Here is an 18,104-nt window from a genome sequence, read left to right on the forward strand (position 1 = left end):
CAAAAAACTTGCAACATTGTTCCGGGAAAGGGACACCATTTTGGATCCCGACTCTTTTAAATATGGGTCGGGATCCTTTTTAAAAAAACACATGATCTCAATCCTTTAAATGCAAAATCCAATGGTTGAGATTTATCCTTGGGATAAGTATTTTTGAGATTTGTGTTATCAAGATACTCATAAATCTCAACCGTTGGATTTTGTGTTTAAAGGGTTGGGATCCTGTGTTTTTTAAATAGTCATTGTGATTTGCAAGTAATCAATCCCTTTATTAAGTAATTTTAATATTAAAATAAAATGAACCGCAGATCATCTCTATCAATCTTCCACAATGTAGATCAAATCAAGGGGCATGTCATCAATCAACACTCAACATTTAGGGTTACTGCATAAACCTTTATCATTCACTCTTCTTTCCCCAAATCATCAAACCTCGAATTCTTAAGTCCTAGACCTATGTACTAAAATACAAGAACCACATCAAACTAAGAGTTACAAGAAAAAACTGGACACTTTGACAACTTGATGAAGAACAAAAGGAAAAAAAAAGAAAAAAACTTTAATCTTCAGTTCCTTTGACATCTATGGAAGCTTATGAATCTTTTCATTGGAATTGTTTTTCCAAGATTAGAGAAATAACCATCAATAATTTTTCTTAAAAGACTTTCTTGAAAAAAGAAATTTCCACTTTTTTAAAAATTTCAAAGAAAATATTATTTAAAGAAAATTTTTAGAATTTTTTTTAAAGCTTCCATGGTGGGCTTTATCATAAAGTATTTACTACCATTAAATGGTAAAATGGGATTAGAAACATTTTTCTTTCTTTTTATTGTGAGAATAAATAAAAGGAAAATAAATAATATTAATGGTTTAGATCTTTAGTTCCTCAAAGGCAAAAAACATGTTCTCTCTCTCCAAGGAGATCTAGGTGTTGGCTACCAAGATTTAAAATCTAGTTTCGAGACAATGCGTCTATTAGGAGAAAAACCGAAACGGTCACCATCAAAACATTTTGAAATATTTCAAAACATCCTTGAACATTTAAATTTTTGGGGTCATTGATTCGTTCTAGTTTTGGTTGAAATCGAAATGTTCGGCCAAAACACCCTGAAATGGTATGAAATTTTGAACCAATAGTTACGTAACTGTCACAAAACTCCAAGATTGAAGAATGTTGTACACGTACTGCAATTTGTGAATGTAGTTCTTAGTAGCACAACATTCGATCGGTAGATAATAAATATAAATCCTAAATGGTTCCAATTATAACACATTCAAACCATTAGTAGTATAGCAAGAGGACTGGAATTGCTTTCCTCTTCCTGTAAAGTTCTATAGACCTTCCCCAGAAATAATTGCATGTAGTTGTTTTGCTGTCCAAGTTACGTCTGCAAGGCTTCGAAGAGGAACCAAAATCTCTTCTGCGATGGTCATCAATAGGACCCTGCATTCTATAGGAGACATAAAAGAACACTAAAGTTAGCAGTAATATTCAAAATTATAGAGCTTAAATTGCATGACCAATCTTTTTTTACAACAAGCTAATTGATGAAATTATATATCACACATCAAATAAGGATATAGACACTCCAATAAAAAAGTTTTGAAGCAAAAGGAAAAAAAAAAACAGAAAGGAAAGGAGCAGCTGGTGAGAGCTGTCAACCTTCAATTTCTTCATCTCACTCTCAGAAACAGTCCCTTAGAAATCAGAGTTTTTCCCATCTGACTAGAAATCCAAATAAAAAAAAGAATGGAAAAGCTACGCAGTCATTAAAAGGGTTAAATGACTATCCACACACCAACACTACTTAAGCCTCCTTGCTTAATGTGTGATAAAAAGTTGGCGTGGCAATATGATCTCCCCATAGACTATGATAGAAGCATCTAAAATGGAGGGCATACATGTTTACACATGCAAAGAGTTCCATACTTTATACATGTTTACATGTGTGTGTGTGTGCGCGCGCGTGTGTACAAAAGGGATGCTAAGGTCATAAAGTCATAATTTGCTATATTCTTTCTGTCAACATGCAACTTGAAGGCTCTAAAAGAGTGAGAAGAAGATTCAAAAGAGCATGGATTGAGGCTATGTTGTCAAATGTCCTGCCTAGGTCCCCTTTGGCCGCCTAGACCATCCAAGCACCTAGGCCTTACCTGCTTTAAGCGGCGTTTCAAAAAGTAGGGTTAAAATAATACTTTTATGTAATATTCTAGTATAAATTGTGTTTTAAAGGGTCTTTAGTCAATTTTAGAATAAATGGGGTATTTCAAATGTTTAGCTAAATTTGTGAGGTGTGTCTAAGATTAAGAGAACTAAATCAACGAGTGTTGGGTGTAGTGGTCAAGGCATCCCTCCAAAAAGGGGGAGGTCTTGAGTTCAAGCCCTCTTGTTGGCCACTCACACAGATATATCCTTGCTTACCTGGTATGCGTGGTTTGTGGGGTATTGCATGTATCCAGAGGTTTTGGGTAAGATATGGTACTCTAAGAGGCCAGTTGCCTCGCCCCTGCTAGTCCAGCCTATAGGTCCAAAACCCCCGTCATAAAAAAAAACAAAATAAAAAAAGATTAAGAGAACTAGTAGGTGGCATGTATGAATCCATATGTATTGCAAAAGTTAGGATTTATGCATGACAAATAAATGTTTTCATTTAATGTATTGTACGGGTCTGTTTTAATTTCAAATATTAACTACAGCTATTTTGAAAATAACATAATAAAAGGACTATAATTTTAAAAAAAATTAAAAACTAACTATGAATTATAATTTTATTCATTTTGACGAAGATGACCTTGATAATAATAAGGTTAAATGTAAATGTGGGGCATTTTTGCTCTTTCAAATTTCGGTGTCAACAAACACTTATCAACTTCTCTCGTTATAATAGTAAAGATTTGAGAAGGGCATCAAATTACTTCATTCTTTGTGGTTGCATTTTTCTTACATGTTAGTTGTGTAGAATAAGCTTGCTTAGTACTTGGTAACTTTGGTATTATTATTGGTAATGATATATTTATATTATTTGTTCCCTCTACATACAAAAAATTTAAAAATTTAAACAATAACTTTTTGTCGCTTAAGCCCCGCCTAGGCCCTAAGGGTGTTTAGGGCAACTTACGCTTTTAACAACAATCTTGGATTGAGGTCCTAAAAACATACAAACAAAATTGCAGTAACAAGACATGACTCTAGACAGAATTGAATGGAGGGATAAGATTCGTACGACCAACCTCAAATTTTTGGGATGGCTTCAATGATGATAGGGTCAATGTTAATGTGCAATGACAGAAATCTCTCTAAAACCACTTACTGACCTGAAATCTTGCTGAAATTGAGAAGGGTCATGGAGGCAAGGACCCTGTATCCAGTCTCCTCGCCATTCTCCAAGCTTTCTTTCAACTGAGGGACGAGAGCTGAAAATGCGGAAAGTTGGAATTCTGCATCTGACAGTGAGGTAAGTGCTTCGCTCATCCATGCCACCGCGATCAAGCACATTCTCACCAAACTTGAGTTTCCAGAGCTTAAACATTTAGAGATAATATCCAAAAACGATTTCTTTCCACTACCAAGCAATGATACCGTCAAGTATTTCCACCAATCTTCTCTTGCTTTCTCTTCCTCCTGGAACAGCATCAAAACATCAAACAGTCAGATGCAGCATAGTATAATTTCGGGGTTTCGGCCACCTCTTAAAAAATTTAGAACAATTTATGAAAGTGTGTATCTCACTCATGGTTTTAAATCTCATCCAAGACGGATAGACACCACATCTCACATGTGCAAAATCTCACAAGACAAACGAGAAGACTCGGATGATATTTTAAAAATCTCGACCGGGTCAGTAAAACTCATCAGAGTCAACTGGAATTTTGTATATTTTAATTAAAATAATTAATTATTTTTTTAGAATTTAAACATTTATTATCTAATTAAAATATGATTTTATTACTAAACACCTTCTAATCTACTTTATTTTCTAAAAAAAAAATTGTAATTATTTTCATATAAATATTTATGAATAAATAATTGTAAACCAAGTTAAATGGTTTATCTCGTCTCAGACAACTCGGTCTCATCCATGAATGAGACGAGACGTCAAATTGAGTCTTGAAACCATGGCTTCACTCACGCCAAACTTTATGGTTCTGCTTTCAAAAGCTCAACAATAACTAATCGTACTAGAATTTGCAAAATTTTGCCATAAAGGATTACGTTGAAGAGAAAAAGGCCTTTTAGATTTTGATCAGGTGAATACAGAAAAAGAAAATCATAACTTGATAGTCTTATAAATTAGAAAATAATTTTATTATTTTTGAGCTGGCTCGGCCGATGTGGCGAGTTGGTTCCATCAAGTTTTGGAACCAAGACACAATCGAATTGAGTCGACTTGACAAGTTTTAAAAGTATGCTTAACACAATTAGGACCTTGAAATCAGAAGCATTAAAGACATTATAAGAAACCTACCAAAAAAAAAAAACTATAAATTTCTTGCAAAAATAGTTTCTATGGACCTAATTACTTGCAGTTTCCAATGTACTATAGGATGTGATAATGATAATTCAACAAATACTGAACGCACCAAAGAAATAGTCTCATCAGGTAGGAAGCGCTCTTCAACATCCTCTATACGCTTGGTATTACAGCCATCATAGAATCCTGCTTGCGTAAGGAGCCAATTCTCTATCAATAACTCTCCAGAGAAAGAAAAATGTCCGCCCAAGATGAGAAGAGCTCTGCAACATTTTGCTCGAACTTTCTCATCAGTTAAACTGCATTCCAAAGCTACTGTAATGCTATCAACAGCCTCCTCCCTATATATGCTAAACTTTCGGGGCTTTACCTGCAACACAAGTTCGTCTCAGCAACCAGGCTCTTTATAAAGAAGGCTTCCAAAGATTGACCTAACCTTACTACTCTTTAAAATGTACAAATTTCAAAAGCTACAATAGTGACCTTTAAAATACCAACCACACCCATGGATATTCAGTCTCAAAGGCATTTATGTAGTTGATCCATACTCATAGAATCGGTCTCAGAATGCAAACTCAGTAACAAGTAGGTTAGTTCGTTGAATTAATTTTACTTGGAGGAAACACCGTGGAAGCAGTTGTCTTACACCAATTATTTACCGTGAAGATGACACTCAATAATAATAATAATAATTTTCTTTTTTAAATGACGGGAGTGTTCAGACCCACAATAGTAGTATACTATTTCTGTGTTCATCTTTAAGGGGCTGGTGTTATCAGGAAGGATATTATAACAGTGCTAATCTAATTATTTTCAAGGGCATGATTATGGAGACCATTAATTTCCAAAACCTTGTCTGAGGATAAAACTAAAAATTGATCAAAAAGAAATCTCTACTGTTATTTTCAAGGCCCTGTATGTAAGCTTAAAATACTTTTCCTCAAAAAGATATCTCTACTGTTAGAAAAATATTCGACAGATTTTCTAAGCTCCTGCTAAGACAGCTTTTTTAGTATTTAAAATTTACATTTTTTTACCTTTTAATGGTGTTATTTATCAGCACTGGAATCAGCCAATGTGCTTTCCACTGGGCCAAATTAATATTAAACTGCAGCTTTTTGTACAAAAAATGCCACAAAAAGGAAAAGAAAAATGTAATTTTATGTGATAATGGTCAAAATTAATCTACAGTAGATAAATTAGATGATAATAATAGCTTGCCAATTAACTGCAATGAAATCACAATGCATTGCTACTGTTAAACCATAATTAATGAAGTGGATGCCCATAGCTAATCCAATAACAGAGTAAATGCTGCAAATAGAAATGAATCCATCCTAGAAAATGTAGGAGTAGCCCCAATAGGCGATAAACTAAGAGAAATTCAATTGAGATGGTTTGGGCACATTCAATGAACACGTATTATAGCCCTAGCTACAAGTTGAAGGTTAAGAAAGAACGAGAGTAAGGGCCAAAAAAGAACGTGGAGTGAGAGAGTGAATGTGGATATGAACACTCTTTTGATCATGGTTTAAAGTTTTGCATAGTTTCAAAATGTATCAGTTGAAACTGAAAGGAAACATTGACCTTGAAACATTCAATGTTTTGGGGTCAATGTTTCGGTTTGTCTCGGAATATTTCGGTCAAGACAATCTTGGATTTTCTCCTAACCGAAACATTGCTTCAAGACAAGATTTTAAACCTTGTTTTCAATAACAGATTATTTAGGTCTGGAAAAAATGAATGGAGGAACATGATTCGTTTAGCCAACCCCAAATCTTTGGTTTATGGCTTCGATGATGATGATGATCCACATGGGTAATTTTTTTTTCACCAAATACTGCACTTAGATAGTTGAGAAATTGGGTCAGCCCTGACAACCAAATACTGCACTTTAGATAGTTGAGAAATTGGGTCAGCCCTGACAAACAGCCAAATGAACTTTATTTCTGAACAGGAAAAGGTTTCTAGATGGAAGGTAACATTTTCAAGAATCTAATCAAACGAAAACTTTTCTAAGCAAGTACGCATTTCTCATGGACTAAGCGAACAGCAAATCACAAGAAATAGATAATATGGTGAGCCCCAGCAAACGAATAGTACTCCTGTTCTATTGAAGCTGGAGTTTATGCATAAACAACAACAATAAAAAAGTAAAAGGGGTTGCAACAACATTAGGAATCAGTTTTTAGTAGAAACAGATAGGCAAAATTATCGAGGTTCAACCCAATCAGTAATCAAAGAATCCAGTTTAATCAATCATTGATAAAGATTGGAACCTGAAAACAACTTGAAAAACTTAACCTTTTCAAATATAATTGGTAAAACCTTTCAATTGTAGAATTGAAAGCTATACTACAGAGGGGGTACATGGAGAACTTGATGTGGATGGGTGGGATTAATTAGACAAGAATCAAAGTTCAATCACATTACCCTAAGAAAATAGGAGTAGTTATATAAGAAGCATACCAGAATATCAAAGTGTAACAAAAGAACAGCAACCAAGGGCCTTTTATCAGGTGGGCAGCTCTGGAGATACACAAGCAAAACATGCATGGTATTCATTATTCCCTCTTTCTTCAAGCTATTTAAAAATGATGTTATATCTGCCCTCCTGTAATTACCCAAATAAGACAACATGGATTTATGTGAGAAATAATTGATTAATTTACCATTAGATGCAAACATTTCTGCTGCCTCAGAGCATGGAAGCATATGCACCCTCACTTTGTTGTTCTAAATATAAAATGGTCAATTTCCAAAGATTTCCCCTATATATGGTCAAAATAACTTGGACAATGCCAAATTTTGCGACTATCATGTTTTAAAGAAAATGGATGATTCAAGGTGAATAAGAAAAAGATTAATTTTTGCATTTTCTGCTTGGTGTAGACCAGGAATAGTATGGTCTACATACATAACCACATGCCTACAATGATGAACAGAAACAGCACGACGTCACACACTTTAGTGCTTTAAATCATTAAAAATCCCAAATGCATTTTTTACACAACAGGAGTTTTCTGATAGATTGTTTTTAGAGATGCTATTGGCACCCCAACTTTTACTTATTACACCCCACTTAAAGATTAAAACACACCCTTCAAACATTACAAAGGTTTGGATTCAATTATAAAATCCCAACATTACAAAACATTATAAAACTTGTTCAAACAATTTATGTAGTTGTTTACAATTATTATTAGGCTCATACAAAATCCTAAACCCAAAACTAGAAATATAGCCACACAAAAAAAAAAAAAAAAACCCAGAGGGCTATTATTGGCGCCCAATTTTAGTTCTTCTCAACTGTTCACTTATTTTCTTTATTTTAGTTGGAGTGCCAATCGCAGCTTTCTCTCTTATTATTATTATTTTATTTCCATAGGTAGGCTGGGATCAAGTACTCAATCCATAGTAGCAAAAATAGACCATCAAACAATTGAACTACTGGTTCAGCCCCATATTAAGTACACACCCAGTAAAATCTCATTCTTTTCATTTAATAGTGCTCAAAGATCATTTTATTTGTGAATGAAGTTACACGACACTGATTATTACTATTACTTGAGTTTAGATAATGGGAACTACAAAAGTTAAATATCGCAAACCTGTTTAAGCAAATCAGTTCAGTGAGTAGTATCACCACGTTTGCTCTTGACTTAACTTGCTTGTTGTGAAGAAGTTCAAGAAGACATCCCTTGTCAATGTTTTTGGCTATATAGTTTCTGCAATCTCCATCTGCCTCAATACAACACGATAAAAGTGGAACAACATGTGTTTTCTCTTCCAAGTTTCCCAATTCAAACCTCAGAATTAGAAATTGCAAGCCTCCAAGAGAGAGAAGGTGTTTGGCATTCATCAATCTCTCCTCCGTTTTGAAACCAATGAGAAGCTGTTCTAATATTAAAACTGCTCTTTCATCCTTCGATTTAAATCCACGTTCAAATGAGTTTCCCGCTATTTTAGAAGCAAAAGTCAATACATTTCTACAATGTTCAGATTTCCAACTATCAATAACACGTTTCAAAACAATGTTGGTGATTGGCACAACAAGGGATTCTAAGGTCTTTCCAGTTATTGGACATGTTTTGTTGCCTTTATCAAACCATTCTTTAATGGCCATTCGCTCAAAGGTTTGACCAGTCTCTAGAGTTACTGGATCTTCAAACAATTCTCCAGTTAAAGGGCAGATAAAATCCTTCGGAGTTTTAGAGAAGAAGTTTCCCCCCTCAAAATATTCATCATTTACATATTGCCCTGCACTGAGAAAAAGTAAACATGAGCAATCTTTGTTTCTCTTTAGAAATTGAATGCACATGCATTATATATCAATGATAATTGTATATAAGAGCAAGGTTTCAATCTCGTCTGAGACCGAGAAGACTCGGGCGAGTTATCTTGTTATCATCCATTAACGAGACAGATAGACTAGGCATCTCAACTGTAAGGAATCCCGCGAGATAAATGAGATGACTCGGCTGAGTCAACCAGAATTTTGTATATCTTAATTAAAATAATTCATTTTTTTTTAAATTTAAATATATATATATATATATATTGGATAACCGGGTATCCTTGTAGACAGCGGACCAGACCCGTATCTGGGATTTGCTCAGTCCATAGACCATGGTCTTGTCCAAGGACTTAGTCCCGGGGCACGTGCAACGCCTGCAAATCACACGCAGGTGGCCTATGAGGAATTAATGCTCATACTGGGTATCGAACTCACGACCTATGGGCATTAACTGCTTATCGGTCCGAAATTGCCATTGAGCCAACCCCTCGGGGTTAAATATATATTATCTATAAAAAAACATGATTTCATGATTAAACATCTTCTAATCAATCTTATTTTATAAAAAAATTGTAATTATTTCTATATATATAGATAGGGTCGGGATCCACAGACACAAATCCTCACTCACATCCGCACAAATGAGTATATTCGTTTGATTAAATCGAAATCCAACAGTCACGATTTAAAAGGTGATAAAACAGAGCATGTGCTCTAATATCGCAACTTAATTATTTCAATATTTGCTATTACCTCCCCGCACGATCCTCGCAATGAAAATTATATAAGTTGTCTTCTTTGTGGGCATTCCCTAGCCATCTTCTTCAAACTGAACTTGTGCACAAACCAACTGAACTTGTGTGTTTTTTCTCTCTCATCTGTTGTTATTGGCTCTAGAGTTTTTGGATTACATTACCCAAGATTCAGTTATTCACATCAGATGTTGGAGGATTTACGAAAATCTCTGCAAACCATTAAGAAAATGTTTTCTTTGTTGATTGTTGGTTTTTTTTATTATTATTTAATTTGATGGAGTTTAGAGGTTTGGAAGTAATTATTTGAAACTTGCACCAAGAAATAGTAGATCCACACTTCTTGATGTGGAATCGGACCATTGAATATTGGGCTTTTCTTTGCTATTAGTTTAGATTTTTAGTTTTTTTGGTTATTTTGGAGATGCAGTATAAGCCAAGCCAAAATTTTCTCAGTATGTAAATAAATTCTCTTGAAAATAGAGGAAATTGTGAGTTATGTTCTTTGTATCTCACCATGTTTTGTGTTTTTTTGTTGTTCACGAAGTTCTGTGATCCCTAATTAGATTTCAGCCATATATATTCCTTGAGAGTTGGATTTATTTGGTGGCGATGGAAAGACAACTCTAACTACTACATGGGCAAGTTCAACCATATCTTCATTGGTTTGTGCACGAGTTCAGTTCCAAGAAGATGGCTAGGACGAGTTCAGCGAAGAACGACATCAATGAAACACTCACAGTGAAGAATGACAGTGAAGAGGATGAAATGGATGCAGGGAGGTAGTTACAAATAATAAAAATTGTAAGTGTTTTTATTAGAACCACATGCTTTAGTTTCTCTACTTTATAACATGAGCCGTTGGATCATCTTTTAATCTGACAGCAGTGTTGATTTGTTGCTTTATGAGTTGCCTTATGCGTCTTTGGATCCCAACCCATATATATATATATGGGTCGGGATCTTGTTTGAGACAACTCGATCTCATCCATGAACAAGATGATACGTCAAAGCGAGATTTAAAACCATGTATAAGAGTGATTCAATATTAAAGGTCAAATTTCCAACCCTATTCGCTTTCATCTCACCTTTAACACAGGAACCAATGTTGCTTAACTGCATTCAAAACAAGACAATTTGAAGGTAGCAATGTCAAAATTCAATAATAAATATCAATTTTGGAGAAAAGAAAAGAAAGAAGGGATAAAATTTTAGTACCTTTGTATATGAATCATACATGGACGTCTTAGAACGTGATGTAGGGATAGGGGCGGAGAGATCAACAGAATTCTTGGCTTGTGGCTGTTGGAAAACAGATTCTGCTAGCTTCTTGAGGGCAAGCTCATTTTCCTTCTTCTGTGGAACCACATGCAGCATAGGGGTACTCCCCGGCCAGAAATGAATATTTTCAGCTTCTTTCTTGAGCTCTTGTTCCCTTGAAACACTCACTTCATGTAAATTCTGTCCTTCCTCAGCAGTTGGTAACAGTCCATCAGCCTGAAGGGTGTTGAGATTCTTTAGAATATGATAGCTTTTGTACCACCTCATATATTACAAGTCAATACAACTGATCTACTTTATTACTACAAGGTGGAATCTGGAGAAAAACAAACATAGTGCAGCAAAAACTAAGGAATACAGACTTTGAAAATTGAGAACCAGGAACCATTAGTTTTTAAACAATTCAATTTGGTCGGTAGGATTAAAAAGGAAGCTAAGTTGACCTGGAAAGTTAGGTTGAACTTCAATAAGTATAAAAACAGAATTTTGAAGAGAAAGCAAAAATTCAAAAAGAACATCCATAACTTAACCAGTTGTAGCCATGTTGTTTTACTCAGCATTGGGCTACAACCAATTGGCTAATTCAGCCAACCATAATAGTCTTTCCCAGCGTGGAAGTGGTTTCGCTAATGATTTGCTTGGCACAAAACCAGAAGCTCATCAAGAAAATCCGACTTTCAAGCGATTCAGCTTTTCAAATATAGACTAAATCAAGAATGCCAGTCCTGTAAATGTCCAGGCATAAACATGAACCATTAGGCACAAAATAAATCTTCTAAAAATGTCCACTAAACCGGCACAGCCCCCAACCCACAAATCACAAGTTCTCCTTTCGGCCCAAATCTAGGTAGTGGACATGGACCATACCAAGGCTAATTACTAGTTAGGTAATAAAGATGTCTAGGATGACTGATGTGGAGTTCATTTTATTAAAATCACACAATTATGTGGCAGTATTTATAATGAAACTTCTAATCTGTTGATTTCAAGAGTAAAATTAATCCCTTATCAATTGGTACAACAGTATTAGTAGCTACAAATCATGCAAACAACATAAAAAGAAAATAAAAAATAAAGAGAACGTCTTACATAATGAGTTGCATCTGCTACTGTACTCTCAGTGGTATCTTCTTGTAAAGGTTGTTCTGCATGCCTTCCAAACTCAGGAGAGTAAGTTACTGTTCTTTTCTCTTCTTCAACAGCAACATCAAAGCTGCTTGTGCAGTTATCAAAGTTCTCTTCTACTTCTTCTTCTCCATTTCCCACTTCACCTACACCATTCGATTTCCCAAAAACAGCATCATATAGCTTTTTGCTTATCAGTGGTTGAGATGAAACAGAACCAATTGGACTAGCTTGTTCAGGGGAATGTTCACGTAAACCTTCCTTTGAAAATTCTTGAACAGACATCGAAGGGATGTGAATAGAAGGAATGGCAGGAGCTTCAATTCCCTCAGTAAGCCAATCCTTGTAATAAACTGCAAACTGAAAAGTACCCGAATCCAGCATCTCATTGTATACTTTTTCAAGAAGCTTAAGTTTCCTTGGCCGGCTTGATGTTTCCGGTATAGAAATCGCTTCTTGATCATACCAAGCCCTCAAATGTGAAAAATGAGGAAGAAAGACAAAGTCCCACAGTTCTGGCAACAGATTCATCCGTGCTCGAAAGGGTGAATCACAGAAAACTTGAAGAAGATGTTTAGCAGAAACCCTATCTTTCTTCTGTAGCTTATAAATCACACTAAGGTAGATATGGGCACACGCTGACAACAGCGAATTGGGAATCCCAGACGTAAACCCATCCTTTAAATCATTAGAATTCAAACTTGTGACGACGCTTAGCTGTATCGAAACTTTCTTCAACTCTTTTACATTTCCAGATTCCTCGGCAACTCTTTCTACTTCTTCCATTGCCTCTTCAAGATTAGCTATAACTTTGCTCTCTGCGTGATGGGTTACCTCTACTTTAGTCGAACTTAGGCAAGAAGAACAATTGTAGCGAAGCAATTCTCGGAACTCCTTATCTTTGAGAAATCGTCTGATATAACCACTTAGAATTGAAATCATGGCCTTTATTGCAGCTTCATCGAGTGCAGGTTTGGAAACCGATTGTTCAAGTTCTACGTTCTTTCGACTCATAAAATCTTCCAAGGTTTTGCCATTTTGTGAAGTTTTATGAGATTTTCTAGAATTATCACTGAAACTAGTTTTTCCAGGCAAATATTTGTTAGATTTATCCTTATATAAAGCATTCGAAAAGCTATTCCTCCTCTCATTTTTCTCAGACTCATTCGAAAATATATCTTTAAATCTCTCGCTTTCCTTCACATCACTTCTATGTGGGTTTACCATCTGATTACCCGGAGAATCTACTGATGACCCAACATTGAATCTCTCGATTTCCTGCATGAAATTAGAATCTATATCTTCGGTTATCTCAGTTTCCTTCGATCCTTGAGAGATTCCCTTTCTTTCAACCAGATTTTCCCTAGAACTCCTCTTAACACTCTGACTTTTCTGCAACTCGCTTCTCTCCCTATATCTTGAAACATCAGATTTGGTCCTATTGGTCTTAATTCTGACACTTGATGAAGAACCTAACTGCTTCTGATCCTTGTAAAGGTAAAGAGGCATACTTACAGTTCTGGATTCGAAAGAAGGTCTAGACTTTGACTTTAATTTCCTTCCGTTGAACCCTTCCTCTGCAAGAAGGTCCTCTAGAGAGGGTGACGCCATTTCTTGTCCTCTCAACCTCTCAAAATGATTCAGATTCTGCAAAATCAGCTAAATCCTGATTCCTGAACAAGATTTGATCGACATAGAACCAAAAAAGTTAGATTTTTTAGAAGAATCTCCTCCGACAGAATCTACTACAGCAATGCAAGCTGTCCTACCTTAGATCTCCCCCCTTTTTAATTCAAAAGATCGAATTCTAGGGTTTGATGATCGATGAAGCTATTTCACTTCATTTTGAGATTTCTTTCTAGAGATTTGAAACAGAGTTCTAGGGTTTGATGATATATGAAGAAGTTTACCTTGTCTTTGAACTCCAAATTCTAGGATTTTATGATCTTTGAAGATCTAGAACTTGACTTCAACATCCTCCCATTGAATCCTCTTCTACAAGAAGCTCCTTAGAGTGATTCGGATTCTGCAAAATCAGCTAAAATCTGATTCCTGAACAAGATTAGATCAAACATAGAACCAAAAAGTTAGAATTTTTATAAGCATCTCATCCAACAGATTCTACTACAGAAATTCCAGCTATCCTACCTTAGATCACCTTCATCCAATTCTAGGGTTTGATGATCGTTGAAGCCATTTCACTTTACTTTGAGATTTCTTGCTCGAAATTTGAAATAAAGTGCTAGGGTTTGATGATCGTTGAAGAAATGTATCGTCTTTGATATTTCGTATTTGAAACCATTACGCTTCACTTTGAGATTTCTTACTGAAGATTTGAAATAGAATTCTAGCGTTTGATGATCTTTGAAGATATTTCTCTGTCTTTGAACTCCTAATTCTAGGGTTTGAGGATTATTGAAACAGAATTCTAGTGTTCGAGAATCAATAATTGAGTTAAGGTTTGAGATTAAAATGGAGATATTAAATGATGATTGATTGAATCTGGGAAGAAGAAGACGAGAGAATAATGGAGAGATTGAACGATTGAGAGCCATTTAGGATCTTTAGGCCTGCTAAGAAACAGAAGAAAGAACAAAAAACAAGAGCGAGAACAAGAGGCACAAGGCAAGAAGAAGACGACTGAGTGACAAATGGAAGGAGACAACAACTGGACTTGTTCTCGCAATCGCAAGCTATCAACCGTTTCAACTGCCGTCTTTTCTCAAGTTAAATTATTCTTTTTCAAAAAATAGAATGATTTAGATATGCCCCTCCATATTTTGGTTAATATTACAATACCCCTTGATGTCTTTTCAAACTGATGATATGCCCCTTTGACTTAGGTCTTCTAGGTAATGTAAATGACCTAAATGTCCTCATCTTCAAATTCTAGTTGATTTTCTTCTTACTTTATAATTAAATATTATTATTATTTAACTTTTGATTCTACTTCTTCCTTCAAACCTAAAGGGTATAATAAGATTTTTGGGTTTCTAGGGACATCGAAGATAATTGTTGAAGATAAGATTAAAAATAATTTACAATTTGAAGAGGAAAGATTTTTTATCTTCATGTTTAATTTTCAAAAATCAAATATTAAGAAAAAGGAGAACAATAGATTTTTGGATAGGAAAATCAAGGATTTTCTATAATGCATTAAGAGAGTTTCTATTAATACGCCAATAAATACTTATAACGCACCAAATTATATGTAAATCATTGTTTTATTTCAAAGGGTATGGTGTATTTTTAGTAAAAGTTGATATGCAATTGGAATCTCTCGACATTAAAGATGGTGAGATGAATATGAGGTTGAATAGGTTAAAAATAATTTATCCTAGATGTAAATAGATTGAAGATGACAAATATCCTATTAGAAAAGGATTTTGACTTGAGATTGAAGATAAGGGTATTTAGGTTATTTTATATTAAATTTTTAGACAAAATCTAGGTAAGAGGGCATGCCATTAATTTGAAAAGATAGGGGCATTTATAATATTAATAAAAACAAAGAGGGGTATCTCTAAAGAAACCTAAAATTTATACCGCTACACTATTTACCTGTTGGATAATTTTGAATAGTCCCTCAAGGTTTCGATGAAAATAGAGATACCCATATATTAGGGGTGCACACTAGATCGGGTAAATTCGAGAACCGAGCCAATCCGAAGCCTTTTGGATTGGATTGGTTCAGATTGAGCATGGTTTGGTTCAGGTTGGATTGTAAAAAAAAATCGATTAATTTGGTTCGGTTTCGGATTAAGGGTATAATATAACTGAACAAATTCGAGAGCCGAACCAATTTTTACATTTATTATAATATATATTTAAAAATAAAATATAATTTTAAAAGACAAAAGGTAAAAACATTCAAACAACACTCAAAATCTCAAACCCCTTTCTTAATTTTTTTGATCTATTCTCTCTTCTTCAAGTTTATAGTTTTGCTTAGTTTTAAGTTTTAACTATTTTAATTTTACTATTGAAAATAATAAGTATGAGAACCGATCCGAACCAAGGTTGGTTTGGATTGGTTCGGTTTCAAATTTGTAAAACCGGTCATGCTTGATTCGATTCCAATTTTAGCACAAATCCAAACTATGTGCATCCCTACCGTATATTTCAAACTCCTTGACTTATGTCTTTCTCGAGAGACAAATGCTAAAATGATTAAAATGTCCTCACTTTTAGTCTTTTCCAATAAATTCTTAATTTTCTCAAAACCCTTCATCTTTAACTTCTAAGCTAAAAAATATTTAAGCCTCATCTTTGACATAAAGATTCTATCTCCTTCAACTATCAAATCTTAAGATATAATTTAGGGTAGAAAGAAAAGATAGGTTTTTGGGAGGAAAAATCAGGAGGTTTTGCAAAGAGATTGAAGTCGATGTGTTAAAGACAAGTTTGAAGAGTTTCTATAGGTTAAAAAGAAAATAACTATTGTAGAGTTAAAGGTAATGAGGTTTGGATAAAAAAAATCCATGTTTTTTTCCTTGTCATGAGTTCGAAGATGAGGGTGTTTTTATCATTTAATTGAAAGTCTCTCATGTAAGACTGAAGGTCAAGGGGTATCTCATCAGTTTTAGAGCACCTAGAAGTCATCTAATTTTCACCAAAATCCAATGGTGTGTTGTTGTTTTTTTATTTTATATTCCACCTTAAAAACTTTAAAAAATATATTAATTTATTTCTAAATTGTGCATAGTTATTAGTTACAGTATATTGTAGTGGTAATATAAAAATCCTAAACTCATTAAATATAGTTTAGTTTATAAGACTAAGAATGTTTCATAGTTAGACGGCTAAGTCCTTTTCTATAGTATATACTCAGTCAATTTGTTGGACAATGCTGTTTTAATCTAGTGGCTACTAAATATTGATGAATCTTCCCATCACATCCTAAATAGGGGTCTTAACTCGCAATCTTAACATTGTTTGAAAATGACATGAACTTTATGGGTTTGGGTCAAGCCTAATTGGGTTTAAGAGTAACTCCAACTGCATTACTTATACCTATACCCATTTTAGTAGTTATGGGGTACAATTATGGGTATCTATGGGGTATGCATTCCTGTGTTACTCATAATTGTTACCCATAAGTTGTTTAATAATATTTTAATTCAATTCAGATTTTAAAGTTTCTCAAATTGACTTATTTTCAATCTAACGGCTTGAATTTTTATCCTAAAAAATGAAGTTGGATAACCAAGTGGGAGTACCTAATTTGGATATCGAAAATGTAAAGACCCAAAAAATGGTGAGGGATGGGGCCTTGCATTAGAGACACCATTTATGAACTCCACTACCCAAAACAACAGTTAGGAGGGAATGAATACTTGAAAGCACCCTCAACAACAAAATCCTCGTGGGAAATACATGGATCTCGTTGTTTTTGGAATTGCGACCTAGTTTAGGTCTAGGAACTATAAATTGATTCCAAATTGAATTCAATTGATCTACGATAAAAACAATGAGTATGAGGGTCAAATTATGGGTTTCGGAAGGTCTTAGGCATCGAGCTTGTCTGATTGAAACAATCGGTCTCTACTACGATCCAAGACTATATTATGTTCAACGGGAAAGACTAAAGTCAAACTATGGGTCAAAGTCAAACCTAAAGTCAATTAAGGGAACTAAGGTCAAAGTCAAACCTACCTAGATCAAACCTAAATCAACTATAAGACTATAAATCAAAGGTCAAACTTAGATAATCAAATTAAATTGAAAAATCCCACCAAGTCAACTTGTAAAAATTTTGAAAAATGATTTGAAAAACGAAAAGAAAAAGAAACTATTTTTTTTGTGGTCGGACCTGAAGTGACTTCTCAGGTTACTTACGTATTCCAGATTTCTCTCGAGATCAACTGAACATAGTTCGAAAAATGCGGGCGAAATCTCAAGAAAATACAGAAATAAACGAGTTGACTTGGGCTGTTTAAAATTCGATAAAAATTGATTTAGTCTACTCAAAATTATTTTATTTATTTTTTTAAAATTTGAAACATAGATTTTTGAAAAAAAAAAAAAAGAATATGCTGACTCATTGAGTTAAATTTTTTTTTATGTGATGAGTTGACTTGACGAAAAACTAGGAAATTTAAAAAAAAATGACTAACCTTAAAATATGATGATTTGATTGCCGAGGTCCCTTCAAGAATCATCGAATGTTGTTGTAAT

General features: G+C 34.4%; 1 protein-coding gene across 4 annotated transcripts; it reads right to left on the bottom strand.

Moving 5' to 3' along the window:
- Positions 1 to 787: 787 nt before the first annotated feature.
- On the bottom strand, positions 788 to 14,619 carry LOC147381910 (putative E3 ubiquitin-protein ligase LIN-1). Of its 4 annotated transcripts, XM_086429800.1 has the most exons (11): positions 14,076 to 14,619; positions 13,838 to 13,979; positions 13,443 to 13,600; positions 11,892 to 13,338; positions 10,740 to 11,018; positions 10,610 to 10,637; positions 8,084 to 8,732; positions 6,942 to 7,086; positions 4,582 to 4,842; positions 3,316 to 3,622; positions 788 to 1,451 (listed from the first exon to the last, which is right to left on the bottom strand). In XM_086429800.1, the coding sequence occupies exons 4-11, from the start codon at positions 13,209 to 13,211 to the stop codon at positions 1,333 to 1,335; spliced, it is 3,108 nt and encodes a 1,035-aa protein (XP_086285926.1). In that variant the 5' UTR covers positions 13,212 to 13,338; positions 13,443 to 13,600; positions 13,838 to 13,979; positions 14,076 to 14,619; the 3' UTR covers positions 788 to 1,332. The 4 variants fall into 4 exon arrangements, with proteins under 4 accessions (XP_086285926.1, XP_086285925.1, XP_086285924.1 ...); XM_086429799.1 differs by having other exon boundaries at positions 11,892 to 13,600; positions 13,838 to 13,953; XM_086429798.1 differs by having other exon boundaries at positions 11,892 to 13,600; positions 13,838 to 13,972.
- Between the last annotated feature and the right edge of the window lie 3,485 nt (positions 14,620 to 18,104).

This window comes from Akebia trifoliata, unplaced genomic scaffold (genome assembly GCF_017979445.1).
Source record: "Akebia trifoliata isolate Shusen 1 unplaced genomic scaffold, ASM1797944v1 Contig00135_ERROPOS630964, whole genome shotgun sequence".
Classification (NCBI taxonomy): Eukaryota; Viridiplantae; Streptophyta; class Magnoliopsida; order Ranunculales; family Lardizabalaceae; genus Akebia; species Akebia trifoliata.